The 21,599-nt window shown below is 39.2% G+C and overlaps 2 protein-coding genes across 3 annotated transcripts in view; one reads left to right on the forward strand and one right to left on the reverse strand.

The window, feature by feature from the left end:
- The window catches only part of LOC134840258 (TLC domain-containing protein 4-B-like), a 520,491-nt gene that overhangs the window by 132,500 nt on the left and 366,392 nt on the right, over positions 1-21,599 (forward strand). The window lies entirely within an intron of this gene.
- LOC134839191 (O-acetyltransferase OatA-like) lies at positions 17,990-20,583 on the reverse strand. The gene has a single exon (XM_063854661.1). The coding sequence runs from the start codon at positions 20,362-20,364 to the stop codon at positions 18,256-18,258; it is 2,109 nt and encodes a 702-aa protein (XP_063710731.1). The 5' UTR covers positions 20,365-20,583; the 3' UTR covers positions 17,990-18,255.

Here is a 21,599-nt window from a genome sequence, read left to right on the forward strand (position 1 = left end):
TTGATTTATTTCTCCATAGGGGGATATTCGTTACTAGGTACCCTAGGGGGGAAGGGGATATAGATCCGATCCTCCGGGTTAGGTCTCTGGCTGGTTAACTAAAAAAAAAACAAATAGACTAATTATGCAAGTTTTAAACAAATAACCACCTACTCATTGAGTCAATTTTTTCAAACTCAAAATAAGATCTGATGGTTGGTCTAAATTTCTTTTATCTATTATAGCAAATTAATCCGAAATTTTTTTAGGCCAAAAAGTATTTTCGTTCTTGCTAAATCTCACTAACAGGGAAAACAATGTTCAAAAGGTTAGCCACAAGACCCATAAAGTTATCAATTCACATTTTTTTAGATCATTGACTATTTTATCCTCCTTTTCATGATAAAAATTGTTTTGCTTTGGTGTAAGCCATTTGTCTTTTTTTGGCCATTTGATTGCCTTCTGCCCAAAAAAATCCATGATTATGAACTCATAGTAAAGAGCGGAACAATTACGTTAGGGTTGATTAGGCCAAGCGCGGGATTGGTGTAAGCCATTTGTCTTTTTTTGGCCATTTGATTGCCTTTCAAACTTTTTGATTAAGATTCATACTTTTTCGAACAGATTTCATTGACATCTGAAGTATTTGATCTCCAAAACATTAGTTTATTAACGTTGAATTGTCCTACTTGTTTAGAGTTTAATTTAGTTTGTCACTTCACGCTTTATATTCTTTGATATCATTAAAAACGATTATTAAGCTTTATTTACGAACTGTTGAACTTAGTTAAAAAGGACACTGTTTTTTCAAGTTTTGTTCAGCTCATTATCGAACCATAATCATTACTATACCGGCTATTTTTGCTTTACAATCAATCTGCTCAGTGAAAACGCTCAAAATTGATGTGCCAGACAACGCAAATTTGAAATAATTATGATTAATTTTTTTTTCACAAAAAAATGAGTATCCCACTGTCTTGGACAAACCAGTAAATACTTTTATGGGCTTCCACTGAGATGGAATTTCGCAGAGAAAAAAACAACTTGATACGCTTTGCGGGCATTCCATCTGGAGTATATTACTTGCTTGGTCGGTCTTCAACATGTCCGCTCAGCCCAAATCAACGGATGAACTGTCTGACATTGAATGCGAACGGGTTGATAAACAATTATTCATAAGAGAGTGAAGTAAAAAAAATTGCCGATGAAACCATATGTTTTTGTCTGAGTTTTACCTCGGCCACTTCACTCTCATTAATCTTACGAGGTCAACCGACCAACAGAAAGGTTACTCAACGTAGTTTGTTTATATAAAAAGTTAACATTTATCAATCCGTTGCCGGATGACATTCCCCCTGGGAGAAAATTACTAAACCGAAGTTCTAAGTCCTTTATCGACTGGAGATTACTAAGTCCCTTTGGGGGACTCTTTCTCGCTCTCTCTCTCCTTTTCCTCATAATGAGTTTTTTTGCCTGCTCTGCTCAGTTGATTTGTCAAGCTTTCCTCGTTGTTATTGTCGTTTTCCACGTGCTTCTCGTGTTCTTCATGTGTTGTCTCTTCTTTATCGCTCGTTTTTATGCTCATTCTTGTCTCCACCTTTCGATTACTTGAATCCACCTTTCGATTACTAGTAACTCCGCGGTGTCCTTGGTTGTACTAGCCTCAAGGGAAATGAGGTTTACTAACTCTGGTGTTTTCTCTTAATTCTTTGGATTTATCGACTCGAGGAATTTCACGCAAGCCTGGATTTCCGGTGATTTGCCTGTGAATCCCATTTCCTAGATTACTTGTTTTAAACTTGTATTCGTGTTTTTGGCGTCTTGTCTGGTAGCGATTCAATACTAAATTGAATTATTTTCTTCTGCTCATCTTTCTTTTTGTCGATTGTGTTGATTGGTATGGGGTTCCCGAGTGCTTTTGTCAGTGTTGAATGGCGATTTCAGTCTGATATTCTGGTCGATTCTATTACTCTTAGGGTCTTTTCTTTTGATTGAGCCGCTTCGGTGGCGGTGCTGAGTTTTCTGAAGACGTTAACGATTGTTCACCATCTTCGCTTGACGTCTTCTCAGGGGTTTTGCTTGTGGTGCTGTCTGCTTTTTCTGGTTCAGTTGATTTTGTACCGTTTGGAAAGTCATTGCTAGCGTAGTTGTTCTGCGCGCTGGGCGGCCGCCCGTCATTTTCCCTGTGGGTTTTGCCCGTCTCTTCGTTGGGCTACTCTGTAACTGTTCTGCTGCCTTCCCTTTTCGCGTAAGTCTTTTTGGCAGGCCCGTTGATGTGTCCTGCTTGAAAATTCGTTGTTGTGGGGCGTTCGGCTGCTCGATGTCTCCATAACGTAGACAAGGTCCGGGTCTCCGCGATTTGTACGCAACATAATCACTTAGTCTTGAGGGCCTGCACGGTCCGTATGTCAAAGGGTTTGGTACTGATGCGGATCCACTGTTTCTTAGGAGTCTTGGTTGTTTATCGAACGTTTCGACCCACGTGGTGTGCGGCGTATAAGTAAAATTTTTGCTATCGGTGGTTTTAGGGTTTTGCTCCAAATTTTCTTAGGACCTTCACCTTTGTTGCAATACGTTTTGTTTTCCTTGCTACTTGTTTTAATCATTTTTTGATGTTTTTCCCTACGGTTTCATGTGCTCCCTTATATCTGACATTGAGGTTATCCTTACCTATTGGTTTTACTTGTTTGGTTTTCTTACCTGGTCTTGTGGAGGTTGTTGCACCCGCCGTGGGGGTCTGACAGTTGTAATGGGCACGTTTTAATGCGACGTTGACCATCTTTACAGATCGTGCATAACTTCAACTGGGATTGGCGGTTGTGTTAGGTGTTTCCGATCTAATCAAGCGTCTAGGAGAGCTACCTGTTGCCTAGTTTTTGAAATTTCTTAAGGAATAAAGAGATCTAGACAAGACTTAATTCATCTTGTTTTGTATAATAAATAAGTTGTAAGCAATGTCATGACAATTAGATAATTCAACTTAAATCTTTCATAAATTGAACAAGAGTGATCGAATAAGCTTGTTTAAAATTAGACCGTGGATTGACATGTCGATAGCGACCTTGAGAACCAAGAGTAGATTAACGGCCTAGAATAGAGTGACGTCATAGAACAACACAATTAAACAGCACCGCACCACATTTCCACCTCTAGGGAAAATTCAAACGGTACATTTGAATTTTTCTTTGAACAAGAATAACTATAACAGTAATCTGCAGATAAAGAAAACTCCATAGAAAACAAGTATAGCACTAAGAGGAGTTTTGATAAATTTACTGAAATGAGATTAGATAAATGTACTGATACATGTACTGATTAGATAAATGACGAGAGAGATTAAATGACGAAAGAGTTTACTTTTCGGTACGTCGCAAGGGGTTATCTGATGAGTTGATACTAGGGAACCGGGTAAACTTTCTACTAAAACCCCCGGCCTCATTGGGAGAAGCAACCCTGGATTGCCCCACTTGAAAATCTGACTCTTGCCTGGCCATGGCAAAGCTGACTTTTCTGTCCGGGGATACTGGAATTGACGGAGACGAGAAAGAAGCGTGAACTACATTCACAGAATGTCTAATCGGGCTGCCATAGAATATTGTTTGCTTTTTGCGACGAGATGATATACGGGATGAAATCGATGCTGAAGAAATATTCCCATCTGGATCCGAATTGAAGCCTGATACATCACGGTTGGGAGGGCCCGATGTTGCCAAATTAGAATAAGAACACTCTTGCAATTTTGGGACAGACGACTAATCATCGGAGGAGATAGGTATCAGATCCGGGCATGGGAGAAACTTATCTTTGTTGGAGAAGGTGTCTTCGATTTAATACTGATAGGTACATCCACTAATTGATTTCCCGAGGTAGACGAAGAAACCGTCAGATCTACCACCGGAGTAGAATCCTGAGTAATAGGGAAAGACTGAATTCCTGGGGCCTCCGAGACCAACTTATTCCCCGATTTGGGCAATGATAATTTGGGACGCGTCGGCGTAGAAGAAAATAAAATGGTCGGAAGCTGAGGACGAGCGAGTACAGAAACAGTTTTGCCGTAATCCGAGATCTCGAGTTAGTCGGTTTTAAGGGTCGATTATCGACGACGAAGATTAAGGGACGACGAAGACACAATGGGGCGCTTTTGCCCCTTTTTGACAGGCGTTGCTTGTTTGCCTGAAAAACTTAGACCCGTTGACTTAAGGCGAACAGCAAGATGATTTCTTCTTATCACTTTACCCTCGTCAGTAAAATATGTAGACCCAGTAACACTCACAATTTTACCCTTAAAATGTTTGAAAAGTTCCCGACCAGATTTCCTATTAAGAAACTTCCGAAAAATTTCAACTTTACTTCGTTCATTCAAAATTAAATAATCCAAATTACGTTTTGGTTGGGATGGACGAATTTGTTCAGCCGGCATCTGGTTCCGGAATCTGAGCGTCCTCGCGGATAAATTAGAGCGAAGTGTAGCTGCAAGTACTTGATTCCGCTCTGTCAGTGTCCTAAGGGCTTTTACACCCTCTTGGTGCAAAAGAGATTTCTTCAGTGACAACCATTGATTCGCAGAATGGGTCAGACTCTCCAGCGCACGATAATGGGGTGTGTCAGCAACTGATTCTGTCGGTCCCCCAAAGTAAGGTGATACTGACGGGCTAGACTGCCCTTTCTTAACCAGCTTGAATCGAGGTCGGCTGTCACACTGCTTCCGACGCTGTTCCGTGGTTAGTAAATCGCGCTCGAATTGTTGATTATCTAAATGAACGCGCCTAGAAAATCGTTCTGCCGCAAAAGATAACTCCGTATTCGGGGGACGACCAAAATGTAGTTCAAAACGTGAAACCCCAGTGACAGAGTTTTTGGTGACCCGAATATCCTCAACTATATGCGTAAGCATATCTTGTATATTTGAAAAATCAGGACTCAATCGAGAAGCCCCCAACCGACGCTTATTGGTTTGGATGGAACGTTCCACCAGACCACAACCACGATGATCACCAACCGGGCAAAAATTTTGTGCAATAATTTTATATTTACAAAAGGATTTAACTAATTTTTTTTTAAAACCCGAATACTGGTCATTTTTGATTGACTTTGGGATACTATGCTGTTGAATATAAGATTTAAGGAAGTAAATTATCTTCCTACCCCCGTAGAACGTGTAATCATAGCCGACGGATATTTACAATACCGGTCGATCGCGACCAAGATATAAATACTGTTACCGTCAGAATCGAGTAGAGGACCCGCATAGTCGAGCTGGAGCTCTTCATTAGGACCAGATAAAAGGGGTAAATTTTTGGTGGAATTAAACGAAGCCTTCAGATTCTTACCAAATTTCGTGCATTGAGGTAGTCTTTGCACAGTTGAACAGTATCCCGATGCATACGAGGCCACCATAAGTACTGAGCTGCATCCACCATGGCCATCCGCATGCGACATGTGTAGACGAGCAAGTAGAGGTTTCCGGAGACTATTGGGAATAGCAATCCTATTATCTACTACAACACAGCCTTCAACTACCGCTGCACAAGGCCAAAAGGATTTTAAGTATTTGAATCAATACAAAAAAATCCTTCATAGTCGCGATTAATCAGTGCCCGTTCCATCAGTTGAAGACTAGGGTCTTCATCAGTAAAATCCCAAAGCACATCGGAGTCCAGAATACCCACCAATCCTGAAAGTGATTTTTGATCCCAGGCGACAACTGAGGATTTCAAACTTCCCAGGCTGTGAGCTGGTTGTACTGTACGGCCCACTGGTCCAGCCTTCCTGAGCCTCTTCGATTGGAAATTTTCAAGAAATCAGGCATACTGGCCCTTCAATGCCACCCCAAGCTGCAGAGAAGTCGACCGCTTTGGGCGCACTTTCCCAGTGCAAAACCGCGGCCGAGCACAATCTGATGAGAACCATTGTTGGTTTACGGGATTGAACTGATTCAGCAACTGCTCGAAGCTATCATTAGCATTAGTGTCCATCACAACCGTCTGAAATGGAAAAGCACTAAATAACACGAATATACACCAGTAAATCCAAGAATAGTAAGTAATCTCAAAGATATCAATGAAATAAGAAAATATCCCACAATCACAAATTACCGTACTGAATATCCAAACTAAAATCCAGATTGGCAGATAATTTGGAACACATGCTGTGAAGTGACAATTAAGGAATTGAACCAGCTCAAAGCTGATTGGACAGAACTTTGAAAATTAATTCTGACGCCCTCTAGCGGAGAAGTAACAACCGAGTTGAATTGAATAAATAATTCGATATTACCAAAATTGAAAGAACAACCGCCCTCTAGCGATTTTGTTCGCTGAGACGGAACTTAAATGTCCAAATTATTGACGCCCTCAGCCTACTGAATGCCATTGTTATTGGATGAATACGGTGCTAAATCCAATGAATTATCCTGAACGGGACAAATAGCCCGAGGCGGACAATAACTGACTGACTCGATTGAATTGATCGAAGCAGATAAAGTGGGTGCCTGGATGTCCACCCGACATAGTGGATAGGATAATCCGTCTGATAAGTCTTCTGATAAAGAACAATCCCAAACCCAACAATCCACGAAGTCGCAAGCATCGAAAAATCGACTTATACACTTAACCACATATTGTTCGTTGGAACTACTCGGCCGTGGTTCCTCAAAAGTTGGAAAACGTGACAAATAATCCACTATTCTCAGTTTACAACCAGAAATATGAAAAATATCGAAGAAAAAAGGTAATAATCTATCAGCCCATCTAGATAAACGTTGATGGGTGTTATTAGCCCTATTGGTTTTAAGAGCCGATTTAATCGCTTCATGATCTGTGAGGACAACAAAATGATTACCCAATAGATAATTGCGGAAAAGCTCCACAATAGCGAGAAGCTCCAATTCGTTTGTACTATATTTCTTTTCCTGGTCATTGAGGAAACACGAAGCAAATGCAATGGGAAACCAAACATCCCCTTCTACTTCCTGCTCTAAAACCGCTCCCAGACCACTATGACTAGCATCACATTTCACTCGAGTATTCCGATTTTGGTCATACTGAAACTTTGTGATATTCCCGATCAATTGTAGAATATTCACGAAAGCTGATTGTTGATCCTCCCCCCACACAAACTTGCTTTTGTTACTCGCTTTCAACGAAGGGCGGAGTTGGTCCAAAAAAAACCTGAAGATGTTGTAAATCGTTGAGAATGCCCATAAAGAATCGAAGTTGTTTTAACGACTTAGGAGGCTCAAGAGCTAATACCGCATCAATTTTGGAACGTTTCGGCCTATAGCCTTCTGAATCAATATCATAACCCAACCAAGACAGCTGATTCATCGAGAAGACGCATTTCAATAATTTCAGGGCAAAACCTTCTTCATCCAGTCTGGCGAACACTTTATCCACAAGAATATTGTGATCCACTACTGATCCTTTCGAAACTATTAGGATATCACCCAGGAAACAGAAAACTCCCGATAAACCTTGAAGAGTATTATCCAATGCTTTTTGGAACTCTTTGGGCATATCTGTTAGCCCATAAAAACCGGTTTTAAACCGGTAGGTGCCGGTTTGTTCCCCACAAAATATATTAAAGTTGCACTGATGACTAACTTCATCACTGAGTGGAATCTGATTAAATGCATATTTCAAATCCAGTAACGTGAACCAAACATCGCCGACCTTGTCCGACATGATGATCTGGGCTGCTGAGTCCAACAATTCCAATAAAATTGGCATCTGATATTGATTCTTATGAATCTGATCATTCATGGGCTTTGCATATAAAGCTAATTTAACAGAACTATCCATCTTAGCTGTAATCACTATCGGAGATATAAAGTGTTCACTTGTACATTTGTTAAGCTTGACAATGTGACCTTCTTCAATCAACTACTGAATTTCGACGCCAACTTCATCTTGAATTGCACTGGAACCCGTCTTCCTTTTTCCTGAATTGCAACGAGTGGTGACATGAATGTAGAGAAGACTTGATGAATTTTAGCTCTACCAATGCAAAAAAATACTTGTTGATACATCTGTTGAAAATGTAATTTCCAAAATTCCGACGTCTCATTCGCGTTTGATTGGGATACTTCGCCCACCAAAGGCCTTTCTGGTCTAACTTGCGTAGTTCTCACCCCCAACTGTGACTGCATTTTTAACCTTACTAGACAACGCGTACGATTTTCTGAAATGAGGAATTTTGCTGACTTCACAAGCCATCCCAATGACGATACATCGACTATCAGTGTTCCCGTCAGTTCAATTCTTTTCCTGTTATAGTCCACATATACCGTGTCTATTGGACGTTCCTGTTTTCTAAAAACCTTAGCTGAAGGTACTGACTTCACAATATTATCTGCTGTCCTCTTATTTACAAAGGAAGCAGGACTTCCGCTATCAACTGTAGCTTTGAAAAATGTTTTTCCGCAACGAAGTTTTATCTGAATACAACGTAATTTGCCCGTAGCAGCATTAACCACTTCCAATTTCTTCACTGACTCAATAGAGTTTCTCGACTCTTCTACCGCAACCGACAAAACTGCAAATTCTGATTCACTATCGGACGTGATGAAATTACAATTTTCTTCTGCAGTTTCATCTGATTCAACATCTACATTCGCTGCACTTTTGGAATTGCAACATTTGGCGATATGTCTCTTCTTACTACAATTCCGACAAGTTAAATTTCTGGCCGGACAGCTTTGTTTATGATTTGCTGAAAACCTGTTTCCACAGAAGTAACACAATTTCGCTTTCTCCGTGTTAGCATTACCTTTGATTTATCATTTTGAGCTCGGTTGATTCTATCTGACAATTTTTTCCCTTGAATAGAAAATGTCGGTTCCTGTTTGATACGTGTACTCTGAACCGAATTGGATCCTGAATGGGAAAAACTGCCCATCGTAGACGAACTTCCAAATTGATTTTGCAGATAAGTGGCAGTTTGGGCTCCTTTCTCCTGCAATAACGCTGATTTCAACGTTTCTTCAGGAGTGGCCCCCGGACGAATACAGAGTTCTCTTTGAATATCTTTATACCTCATTTTGGCAAAAAAGATATCTCTCACGACTTCTTTCTACTGATCGATCGTCCAACCACACAGGGCAGCTTGGCCCGTAAGTCGCAAATAGAAAGCTTCCAAACTTTCTCGATCAGTATGCACGGCATTATAAATTTGCAGACGTTCAATTATGTAGTTTTCCTCCTTTCTGAAGAGAAGAACACAGAATTCATGAAATTCTTGAAACGATTTTGCACTCTGGTCCGCATGCGGATAACTCCGGAGGAACTTTTTCTTTCCTTTGAGCCAAGAGAAAAGAAAAAACGAGATTTAATTCGTTGCTCGACTTCGTAAAAATACGCACCTGGTGCTACTCTAGGGCCTTTCGCCCGGCGTTCCTCATTCATCTCAGCCACTCTGCGGGCAGCTGCATCATTCCTTGCAATACGATTCGCTATTGCCACTGCGTCTTCATCAATCCCCACATTATCTGGTTTCGGAACATGATCATCGTGTACCACACCTGGCGGTTTTAGTAGCTCTCGAGGATCACAGCTTTCCCTCAAGGTGATTGCCAAATTGAACTGGTCTATCCACGAATCCCAGCTACTGGGCGGATCTGCGGTTGGTTTGTGCCAGAATACGGGAACACCTAAAAGGTCAGTCCGGTCGTCTGAGACTGGAACTGCTGGCTGCGCCATGTAATTTCTTAAGGAATAAAGAGATCTAGACAAGACTTAATTCATCCTGTTTTAGATAAAAAATAAGGTTTAAAAAATGTCATGACAATTAGATACTTCAACTGAAATCTTTCATAAATTGAGTAAGAGTAATCGAATAAGCTTGTTTAAAATTAGACCGTGGATTGACAGGTCGATAGCGACCTTGAGAACCAATAGTAGATTAACGGCCTAGAATAGATTGACGTCATAGAACAACACATTTAAACAGCACCGCACCTCAGTTTTAAAGAAGAGCGTTTGGCTTTCTTCCCATGGGCTTCAAATGGTGAGATTTTAGTTACTCCGTGTGGAGTGATTCCTAATGCTTTTATAGATTCGGCTACTTCTGAGGAAAATTTTTACGTCGTGTTTTGTCAATTATCACTACCCCTAGTCTACGTTTTGATTGTTATTTCGACAACCCCCATTGATCTATGATCATCTACCGGTGCGAAAAACCATTTTATGTGTTTGGCGTTACAAAAAACTTCAAATTTTTTCGCCCTAAAGGTTTGTGCTTGGTCACATCTTACTCATCGAGAAACCCATTTTTTGAAATGTAGCGTAGCATAAATTTTAATGCTTTGTCTGCCGTTAGGTTTCAGACCACTTTTACCGCTGGGATATAATGTCTATTTATCTATTGCAATTAATATGTATGAATCCCTTTTAAGTTCATCTGGCACAAGCCCGGCAAATTCGCGAATTCTAATTGAATCTCTTCGCTTGACTCTACCACTGGTTCCAATTAGAACGAGTGTTGTTTTCCTATTATTGGTTTGAGACTTTTGACTTGTTCTGAGCAATTTCGGCAGTTCTGCGCCATCTGTACTATGGAGCATGTATGTGCGGGAACCACCCATGTTGGCAAAAGTCCAACATAACTGCTGATCCGGGATGTGTTAGGTGGACGCTGTTTACCACTGTTTGTCGGAGCTGGGTCGGGATTACTATACTTTCATCAATCAGGATGCAGTCCTCTTGCTCTCGCATATGCAATTTGTTCTGGATGTTGTAACAGTATTGTCCGTATGAGCGTTTCGTATTAATCACGTTTCTTAACAAAATTGAGGAGTGGTCGCATATTTCGGTCTTTCATGGTGGCGGCGGAGATGAATTTTACTCCACGGACTTTTTGTAATTTTCCCCTGAAGAGTGGCGTATCTTCGTCATTTTGGTAATGGTCACCTGTTTGGTTGTCGCGACCAGCCTGTTAGTGATCACTTCATGACTGGCCTCTAATTGTGTTCGATGCGTAGTTGTCATAGTAGGGAATGTTATGTTTGGGAGCAGTTCTTTTTGGATGCACTGTGTTGGGTCCACGCGGCTCACGCAGTAATTGTTAATTTCGTGCGTATCTAAATAATGATCTGTTTGAGTGAAAGCTGGGAGCGTGGTGTTTTCTGTTTGTAACGATTGCGCTGCCTTCTTACTTTACGTCCTCAGTGGTTGTCGTTCGGTGCTGGGCGTGTCCTCACTGGATACAATTTTTGGGAAGATCGATTTCTAGACGGGTTTTTCCTTGACCTCCGGACGTGTAGGTGGTTTTGCTGAAGGTACTTTTTCCGTTCTCCAGCTTTGATACGTAGTCGTTGTTCTTTTATGCCGCCACCACCGTGGGTCACACAAACTCTCCTCCCGGTTCGACCCGCCCTGCCATTTTGTTTCTTCCTGCTTCTGGAGTCAAGGGTGGTGACCTCCTCCGGGAAGAAACCACCATTGAATCTTTCATAGCTTTTTCGTCGTCGCATTTTGTGGGAAGGATAAATGATTTCGAATTGAATGTACGAACTTTCCATAGTTTCGATTGAAGTCTATGGTTGGTTGTGTTCGAGGAGACTTTGGAGCCAACTAATGTGATTTGAGCTTATTGAGTTGAACGCTTTCGGAATGATAGGAAAAATTGAGGCTTAAATGAAATTGTGGACATCTTGATAGCGTGCTTTATTCTGATTGGCTAGATTGTTCAATATGTTGTTGTCAATCATCTCAAAATTGTTAAGGAAAGAGTTAATTGATGCCACTACAAGTTCCTCGTCGTCCATGCTTGGGGGTATTGCTAATCCAACCGGATTTTGGGGACGTATAGTCTTTTAATACCATTTTATTCCTCGCCAAATGTTTTATGTCTAAGTTAAAGTGAATTAATCGGTAAATCCAACTTGTTAGCTTACTCGGTAAAGTGAAAGAATTGGTAAATCTAACTTTTTAGCCAACTTGGTGGCTGGTTTTTGATCTTTCACTTGCGTTTAAAGCGCTTGTTTGTTGAAATTAGGTGGTCTGTTATGACATTAAAGATCTTCCCGTACAGATGATAATTGAATTGTTCTAAGGCCGAAACTACTCCTGGTATTTCAAGCTTGTTTACTGAGTCCTTTTTTCTAGGGATTTAAAAAACCGTGACGCATAGGTTATGGCTGCCCAACCTTCTTTGGATTTTTGTTTTAATGCTGTCCTTAACCCTGGTGTAGATGCAACGCAAACCACGCGGGTTTCTAAGTTTTGATCAAAAAATTTTTTTCGTGCCATGTCTGTTTCATGATGTTATTGAATGCTACACTGTGTTCATTTTTCCACTCAAGTGATCTATTGTTTTCTGTGTTTCTTAGAAGCGGACGCAGTTCTGCGGCAGTTTTCGCCAGATGAGGAATGAATCGTGTGAGATGGTGTATCGAGCCTATGAAATTTTTTAGTTGTTTGAATGTTTTTGCTGGGGTTAATTTATTGTTAGCCTCTGTTTTCCTTATGAGTGGTTTGCACCTTTGCTGTTAAACTTGTATTCCAGTCATTCAACCTGCTTATGTTAAAACTTACATTGGTCAAGCGAGATTGCGAGGTTTGTTTTTCCTTGTGTATTTCGAGGAGGCCCTTTGTTACAATTAATATGTCGTCCAAATAAACCAATGTATCTTTGCAGTTTGTGAGGGTCAGATCGATATTTTTGGAATTCCGCTGGAATATCTGTCAGTCCGTAGAATCCGGTCTGGAATTTTTAGGTCCTGGTGGCGTTGCTTCCAATGAGACTGAAATTGCATTGCTCTCTAGTATGTTTATCCAGCGGGATTTGTGAGAATGCACACAGTAAATCAAGCGTTGTGAATAATATTTATTGGGTGTTATCTGGTTTTACTACTTGTGCAAAATTTTCCGGAAGGTGATCTATTTTTAGCATTTGGTTTTTGTTTTTGTGGATGAATTTGCTGATCTTTATAAAATCTAGTGCCCATTGACTGTTTGGTCCTTCTTATTTAAAGTTTTTGCTATCGGGCTAATGAACTGTTTGTCAGAACATTTGTTTAGTTTGACGATGTGTTTTTGATCAATCAGCTTGTTAAGTTATTTCTCAACTCTTTCTTGCAAATGTTTTGGGATTCGGCGTCCTTTTTTTGAAAAGGAATTGCGTCTATTTTGATTGTTGTCTGCACTACGTGGTTTTGGTTTTTCGATTCGTCTACACAAACAAGACGTGTTTTTCGAAATCAAATCACTGTTTAACTTCGGGGTTTGGTTTTTCCGGTTCTTGTATACTTAGCATCTGATATTGTTTTGGTTTTTTTTCTTGTGGTAACCTTATTCCGGTTTGTGGAAGTAGACTCCTACCTATTATATTTGCTTTTCGGCCATCATTATAATGATTGGTGCTGAATGTATTGTTCAGCCCCGGATTCAAGCCCAATGATGAATGTTTTTTTTAGGATTGATAAATTGGCCGTTTTAACATGCCAGGTTTCTTGCCGCATCTTCCGGTGGCATATATTTGAATATCACTTTGTCTTTTGTTCGGAGTGCTGTTTTGTCGTTGAGAAATGACATTGGGCTTTCCGAGTCTGCTATGGTAAAAATGGCTTCCGTATTTGTTTTTAATTTAACAACGTGTCCGTTGAATTCATCATTAGTCAAGTCAACTAAAATTTTTAACTCGAACTTCTCAGATATTGCCATTACTGGAAAATTAACCTATCGGAACTCTCCCATCCAATTGTGGACGTAATTTCCACGAACGCAACAGGATCGTTTTCTGTCAATTCATTAGTTTTTCCACTTCATCTCGCGGTTCTTCATTCCTACCTTCAAGATAGTTAACGTCTGTAGATTGTCATACCTTCGCAAAATGTCGCCGTTTTGCGCGTTTTGAACAATTTTTGTCTTTCGCTGGGCATTATTGGAAGTGGTTTGGGCTGAATCGTCTGCCGCATTTATAAATTGCTTTTGCTGTGTATTATACAGGTGTTTGTGACCTCTCGGATTTCGCGTTCCGCGTGTGCCATTTGGTCGACTGCGATATCCTCAACGGCTTCCTTGTGTGTATTGTTGGTTTGCGTAATTACCTCTTTGTCACGAAATAATATAACTCACCCTTTCTTGTTTAGTTGTTGTTGTTCCCCCGAACAGATTTGTTTTCATGTACAGTCATGAGTTGTCTTATTGTTGTATTATGTAGTTCAAGTTCGGTCTTTTTTATTGTACTTGACGTTGGTCTTCGATGCCGAGACATAGAAATGGAAAGCGTACGCCTTTTTCTCTTGCTTTCTGGACTCTGTTTTCCCAACCAACTCGCTTCTCGCGCTTTCTTACATCTCAGTTTTTCCTTTGAGCTTCCGTTTCGCCGGGTATTTCTTGTTCGTATATGGGTTGTGCGGGTTCTACTAATGGAGGTTTAACTCTTAGTAGGTTTCTGACCTCTATTCCATCTTTTGCTAAGGCCATCATATCGTGTATCGCTGCCCATTTAGACCACTCTAATGGTAATTTGACCGACTTTTTTTTACCAGAATGGGTTGATATATAACGAATTCTTCGAAAAACCTGATGGCTGCGCCATGTCATACCTTAACGTATGATAATGTCTGATATCGAATCCGAACGGATTGATAAACAAAAAACTGTCAGCGAACAAATTAAGACAAATAGTTTATGAAACTATCTATTTTCGTCTAAGCTTAAGCTTGGTCTCTTCGCTCTCATAAGTTTTACAAGGTCAGCCGCCGACCAACAGAAAGGTTACTCAACGTAGTGAGTGTACATAAATAATTAACATTTATCAATCCGTTGCCGGATGACAGTCAATTTCAAAAAGCCTGACTCAAAATTTTATCCAGAATAAGTCTTGATAATTTCCATTCTTCGTTGATCAAACTTGAATTCAACTGTTTGAGCACGGGTAGCTTAACACCAATTTTATCTAAAATACCACACTGGCAAAATTTATCAGATAAGAAGAATCCATGCAAACGCAAATCAAACAAGACTGCTTGTATCAGGTCGAAGCCCTGAATGTTCCGACTGCCTTTTAAGGTCTATTGAGCAGTAATATTTTGAAACAATAACTGTAATAAAATCAAATTGATTTTTTTTTAAAAAAAGATGAGATTTTTGTGAAGTTCATCAACCCACACGCCATATAAAGAAGTACAAAGTGATAAATTTCGCTTGCATTTATAAATTAATTCGGCAAATAAGCTTCCTTCAATTAATTTGGAACGATTTTTAGGACGGATTAAATCTACGCTTACGGTTGAATAGCGCGAAATATATCGCGCAGTAGTTGTCCCAAATATGGCAAAATGGCAATCATTAAACCCCCATAACTTTGCAAAAAATTGATCACAGGTGAAATTTTCTTTCTAATTTAAGCGCAGGAGAAGAATACCTTTTGAAAGATGCCAAAAAAATCCGTCAAAAGTCGAAATTTGTCCGAAGAAAAAAAAAACCCACCCCGAGCACAAATATTCCGTTACTTTCGTTACGAAAGTCGGAAAACTAACTCAACTTTGTAGTCAACTACATGACCCAGAACATGTTCGATTGTAATCACTTGTTTTTACTATTACCGGGGAAAAAATTAGAAATAGTTGGAATATTACTTCTACTGCAACATCAAGTTTTGAGTCTGTTGATAAGCTTCATCAAATCCTTGCAACTGCTCGTGGTATACAGTTCGAGAAAACAACTCAAACAACTAAAAACATGACAAAGCTTAGTATCAATGAAAGCAGAGAGCAAATAAACTGTTAGTTTACGAGGAACTCCAGAGCGCCATTTTCCCGGTTACAAAAAATGACTAACCACACGGACGAAGCATTGGACAACCAAGATGGTTAAATTACCTTATTTGCAATTCATGGGTGGAAACAATGTTCGTACTTTAAATCGTTTAAGACGCATTCAACCAACTACCATTTTTCCACATGCTGCTTATGAGTCTGAGCCTCGTCACTGAATGTATTCGAAATGCTTTTAGCAAAGATAGGTTATTCTGTGTCAAAAACTTGCCGGGAAAATGATTAAACGTCTTTATGAGTAATCTGCGAATTGATGATCCCAAAAAATCCATTTCCATCCAAACCCTTGAATTTGAATTGCGAAGTCGGCTTTGATCTGCCAGCACTGCAGTTCGATTTGACACAAAAATGCATTAATTGTACTCATTGTCCTTAAAATTGACTTCATGGGTCCTTTTTGTGTTGCTGAAGAGGAAACCATAGACTTGATTTTTCTTCGTTTTACTTGTTCTAAAAAGCGGACAACCCAATTGCAAACTACTGATAACTTTCAACCGTTTTTTAAACAAAAAATTGTAGTTTAATGATCGACGTGGATCTTCGAAGGTAGTTTTTTTGGTTTTTGCAAAGTAATTTGAAGCCGGATGCTAGTAAACTATGACAGAGCCTTTAGTTTTCGACAAAACCATAAAAAGCAACCAAGCGTCCGCTTAGCTCAAATAAAATACGGTTGGCTTCACCGTCCGTCTGCTGTTGATTCTGATGTGGTGCCAGAAGTTTTCTACTCCAGAAGCAAACTAGTCTTTCTGCTGACCCTACGATTTGACAGACTTTCAAGATATCTGTTTTAATTTTTAGTAATCAAATGCGAAAGCCCAATAATTTCAAGATCACTGTTAGATTCCACATTGATGATCAGTTACTACCTAAACCGAGCAGTTTTTCAAAACCTTTTGATTTGTCACTCCTTGAAGCTCACGTAGCTACATTCTGCGACAATCAAACAACAACAGTTCAAGCAAAAAATCATGGAAGCTAACTAAATATAAATGAGACAGTTTTGGAAGCGAACATTCAAAAATTATACTTGGACCACAATCAAAAACAGGGGCGGATCTAGAATTCTCTCGAGGGGTGGGGCGTATTTTTAGGTCGTATTTTATGTGTGGGGAATATTTTATTATAACGTATTTTTAGGTCGACCAAATTAATTTTCCGAGCGTTTCCAGAAGACTATTTTGACCAAAATTTAGCGAAGCAGGCAAAGTTTTGAAAAACAGGCCAAACAATTTTAAAGACTTGTTTTGGAAAGTTTTGACCTTAAAATCGCGTTTACTCGGCGCGCGCTTAATAAACTAGTAAATATTCGAGAAAATTTTTAGGGTCCGTGGATATCTCCATTTATTACAAAGAGGGGACCTTTTGGGTCGTTAGTGGGTCGAATCTCTGAAAAAGGGCGTCGGCACCCCCTTAATCCGCTTGTGATCAAAACCAAATGGAATCAAAAACAGAAACAAAAAGAGAAAAATCACCTGATGGGGATCTTGTAAGAACCCTTTTTTCCACGAGGCAAGTGGTGCTTGGGCAACGTCGTTGGAGTGTTTAACGGTATACATGACACCAGGCGCTCATGCGCAATTTAAACGTTACGATTTAAATTGCGCAATTTATTGCGTTACGATCACTCTAATTTAATGGTGAAACGTGCCTTAGTCAATTCAAAAATTTTTTTCCAGAACTTACTTCTAGAACCAAATCCAACCATTAACTGTTGCTACCAACTAATTGCTCTCTTCGAGGTTATTTCTTATATAAATTGTTGTTCATAGCGCTGAGGACTTGGCGATTAACTCTTTCGATATTTAATAGATTTTTGCTGAACTTGTTCACAATTGGTCACAACAAAATTATTGTCTTCTGGAACCAAAGAACTTCAATTTAAGGCTAAATGAAAAATGTATCTTAAATACAGTTAGCAATATGGTTAATTGTTTCCTTAAAACAAAAGATTAAAAAAATGAAGTAGAAAAATTTCACCGGGTCAAAAAAATGAAATAAAGAAATCTTGAAATTATTGTTCTAGCTCAGAAAAATTAGTTCTATAAATCTGAAATTTTGGAATTGATGTTATTATAACGTAAATGTAATTATACTGGTAGTTCCCTGACCTTTCGGTTTACTGAACGCAGTCCAATAAAAACATGATAATCATGCAAGTTATACCGTTTTTTCATCACACGAAATACTTAATACTTAAGTTTAGTTCATTTAAAGAAAACCATAAAACTTGCATGTGAACACAATTTTTTTAGCCATGAAAACTACTCAACTTTACAAAATTGTCGTTTTTAAAGTCACGGAGATTTGAATCAGTTCGAATTTTTCTTAATAGCTGCCGTAAGTTCTCGCTGTGATTCCATCTCAATAATTAGAACGCAGAATTTCTCTGAAGAGACTGGAATCAGACCAATTTGCAAAACTATTAGCTGTGAAGTTTTTTTTAGGAAATTTAAAATCTTGAACTTGAGCCATATACGTTTCGCCCATTTGGTGTTTGGCTAAAGCATTTTCTGGCGGCGCAGCTCTTCCAGCAAAACCGGCATTTTCTTGAATACGAATTCTTTAGATATATGGATGCCGTCTTTGAAAACTGGAACCCCTTCAAACAATCCTGAAATTATAGTTGGCCTAGAAAAGTTGCCAATGAAAAGTTGACCCATGTCAATATAAAGTAGCTTTTCATACGTTTTCTGAAGTTCTTTGAGATAATCTCGAAACCAAGATACACCTGGTTCCTCGTTGACTGTAATTGGGCAGGCGTTTGTCAAGTTGGAGAGATCCTGTTTCTGGTTCTGAAGCCTCTTGATACATTCTGTGGGGTTGCCGTTTGGTCTTTGATGCATGATCATAATAACAGGAGTCGTGTATTGGCTCACTCGTTCAATGAAGTCAGGAAATGCTTTTTGAATCATTTCTTTCCAGCCGTCCAGATTTTTCATGCCATTTACAACCGGACTGTCTTTTGTTAACTGGATATCTGAATTATGAAGACACCTCGAAAAGTAAAGAGAAATATCGGTTTTGTTTTCCTTTAAGTACTCCAACGCCGGATTGGCAATAAAGTTGGGATCTTTTTTTAAGGCTTCTTTGTATTCCGGTTTACCCGCCGCTACTTTCCACATATAGACTGGAAAATAAGGTGCACCTGGTTTCCAAAACGCACCATAGTTAGCTTTTATATTACAAGCATCGTGAAGCTCTAGGAACACCTCTTTCCAGTGGGCTGCGTATGAATCGCCAACGATAAGTAAACTTCTATCTACTGGTAGTAACTCACAATATTTAGCCAGAGCTGGATCAATTCCGCTTAAGTTTCGGAAAGTTGAAGTATCCGATAAATTTCTAGTAATATCAATCAAATCAAGTTTATTAGGAAACTTGTAATTGTAACTGACCGATCTATCGTTCGGGTCTGAGAGTATCTGGATAAGAATGATAGGTTGAATAATGGTTAAAAAAAGGAAAATAGCTAAAGTCCTCCTAGATTGCAATTTAGAACACTCCTTTTTAAATGGGTCTTCGATTAATTTTTTCATCATAGCTGCAAGTGAAACTGTTAGAAGAAATATGGCGACAGGGCGAAAAGGTCCTTCTGTAGGTAGTACTGCATTTATATCGCCCAGCTTCGTCAAAGGCAAGTGGATAAGGTACATACCGTAAGAAAGCTTTCCGAGAAAACAAAGGCTTGGGTTCAGATAAAGAGACCTCTTGATCAAATTATCGTCATCCGAGATTTCTAGCAGTATGATTAATAAAAAGGTCAACAAGGCAGAGCCTGTTCCAAGTATTAGAGGAGATAGTTTTGCAACCGTCGCTAGATATGCTGAACAAGCGAGAACAGCCAGTGATAAAACATCTGCCAGTGATTTTAAAACAGGACTCTGCATTTTGGCAGCAATGATTGAGGACTTATTGGCGTTGGTAATTAGCAACAAAAGTGATATAACAGAACCCAAGCTGAATTGATATAGTCGACCCCAGGTGGAAAAGTAAGAAATCATTGGTGATTGAGAAGCTAAATAAACATTCTCTGCGGTAAAAATTACCGCGCAAAATAGAAAAAATGAAAGCATAACTGTCGTTTTTCTTCTGAACACGAAAAAAGTAGCCGATAGAAAAAGAGGGAAGACCGCGTAGAATTGTTCCTCGATCGAAAGAGACCAGAAATGAATGACTGGACTCTGATCGGAGCCTTCGTCTGTGAAATAGTCCAGCGCTATGCTCAAACCGTGCCAATTTTGGAAGTACAATGCCGACGCTACGAACGACTGTTTGTGCATTCTCACATATTGGGGCATCTCTGTGTATCGGAACAAAACAGCGGTTATGCCGAGAACAGTTGCCGAAGCTGGAAAAAGCCGAACAAAACGTCGGCAATAGAATCGACGGAAGTTCAGGCGATCCGATTCCAGAAGTTCCCGTAGCAGAATTGAGGTGATGAGGAATCCAGACAACACAAAAAACATGTCCACCCCAATCCACCCGTTGACCATAAAGGGTACTTTGCAATGAAAGAGGACAACGGCTACACAGGCAAGTCCACGAATGGCGTCCAGGTGTTTTCTGTAGGCTAGTTTGCTGGACTTTGATTGGTACTGGTCCTTCATGATGAAACAGGTAACTTATTTGATGTTTTTTTCTAAATTGTTTTATCTAGTTGAGAGATGGTAAAAATCAGTGCGCGACAGTTTGCTTCAGCGTAAATCTGTATATCTATGCATCTGGATTCGAAAACGCACGTTCTTGATCAACAGTTTTCTTCTTTTGTTATAGACAGAAAATCTATACTAAACAATAAACATTGACAGAAAAACTAAAACGACAGAACATTCTGAAAAACAAATATATGAGTTCAATTTTTCATCATAGTACTTCGAAGTAATAACCAAACTGAAAAGGAAACCAATTTATCCCTATTTTGTGTCGAGAAGGTTGTGAATCAGCCCAAATTTCGAAAACATTGGAAGGAAATGCGATCCCATTTTTAGATTGTTGGGCCGAATGAGCCGCTACACTTTTTCTAAATTGCATCTTCATTGCTCGTTTTTAGTTGCAAGTAAAATTTTCACCAATTTTATTCCTAATTGCATCTTACACTGAATTGTAGGTCCTAATTCTGAAATATAAATTTAACGCCACATCATTTTGGCGAAAATCTCAGCGATGAAGGCTCCCATCAAGTTTTTATAGAATAACGCCAATTTAAGAAAAAATTTTCCAGATTCTTAAAATACAACATGTTTTTACTATCAGAAAAATAACATCTGCAGCGCATACAATTTTGCTGCTTCGACTTTTTGTTCGATAATTTCAATAAACTTTTTTTTAGTCTGTTAAACTTAGATATTGAAAAAATGTTTTGAAATGTTGATTCCGGTCATAAGGATGAACAAGACTGCCAGGTCCAGACGTTTTGACAGTTTTGGAGACCAACAATAGCTAGTAATCTTCAAAAAGTTTTGCGCTGTTTTAAAGAATTTAAGTCGTCTGAAACCGTAATTAAACTCTAAGAAATCTGTATGATGGCTGCTAAATCTCAACATGTGAAATTGATTTTTATTAAATCTTGGAAAAATTATCAAGAGGCTTTTGGAACCAGATCTAAACTAAAATTTGTTATTGCTTATTGATATGATATTTTATTTCTATTAAATATTAAATACTAACCAATCATAATCCATCAACTAACAACCCACTTATTTGTAAGAGCTGAAACTACTTGTAGTTTCAGCACCAGAGCAATTTGAATTAAACTTAGAATACAGTTGCCTTCCTCAGAGAGATGGACTCGCATAAACCAGTATACTCTAGATCTATTGAGACTAGGAGATATAAGAGTAAG

Source organism: Symsagittifera roscoffensis, chromosome 2 (assembly GCF_963678635.1).
Source record: "Symsagittifera roscoffensis chromosome 2, txSymRosc1.1, whole genome shotgun sequence".
Taxonomy (NCBI): Eukaryota; Metazoa; Xenacoelomorpha; order Acoela; family Convolutidae; genus Symsagittifera; species Symsagittifera roscoffensis.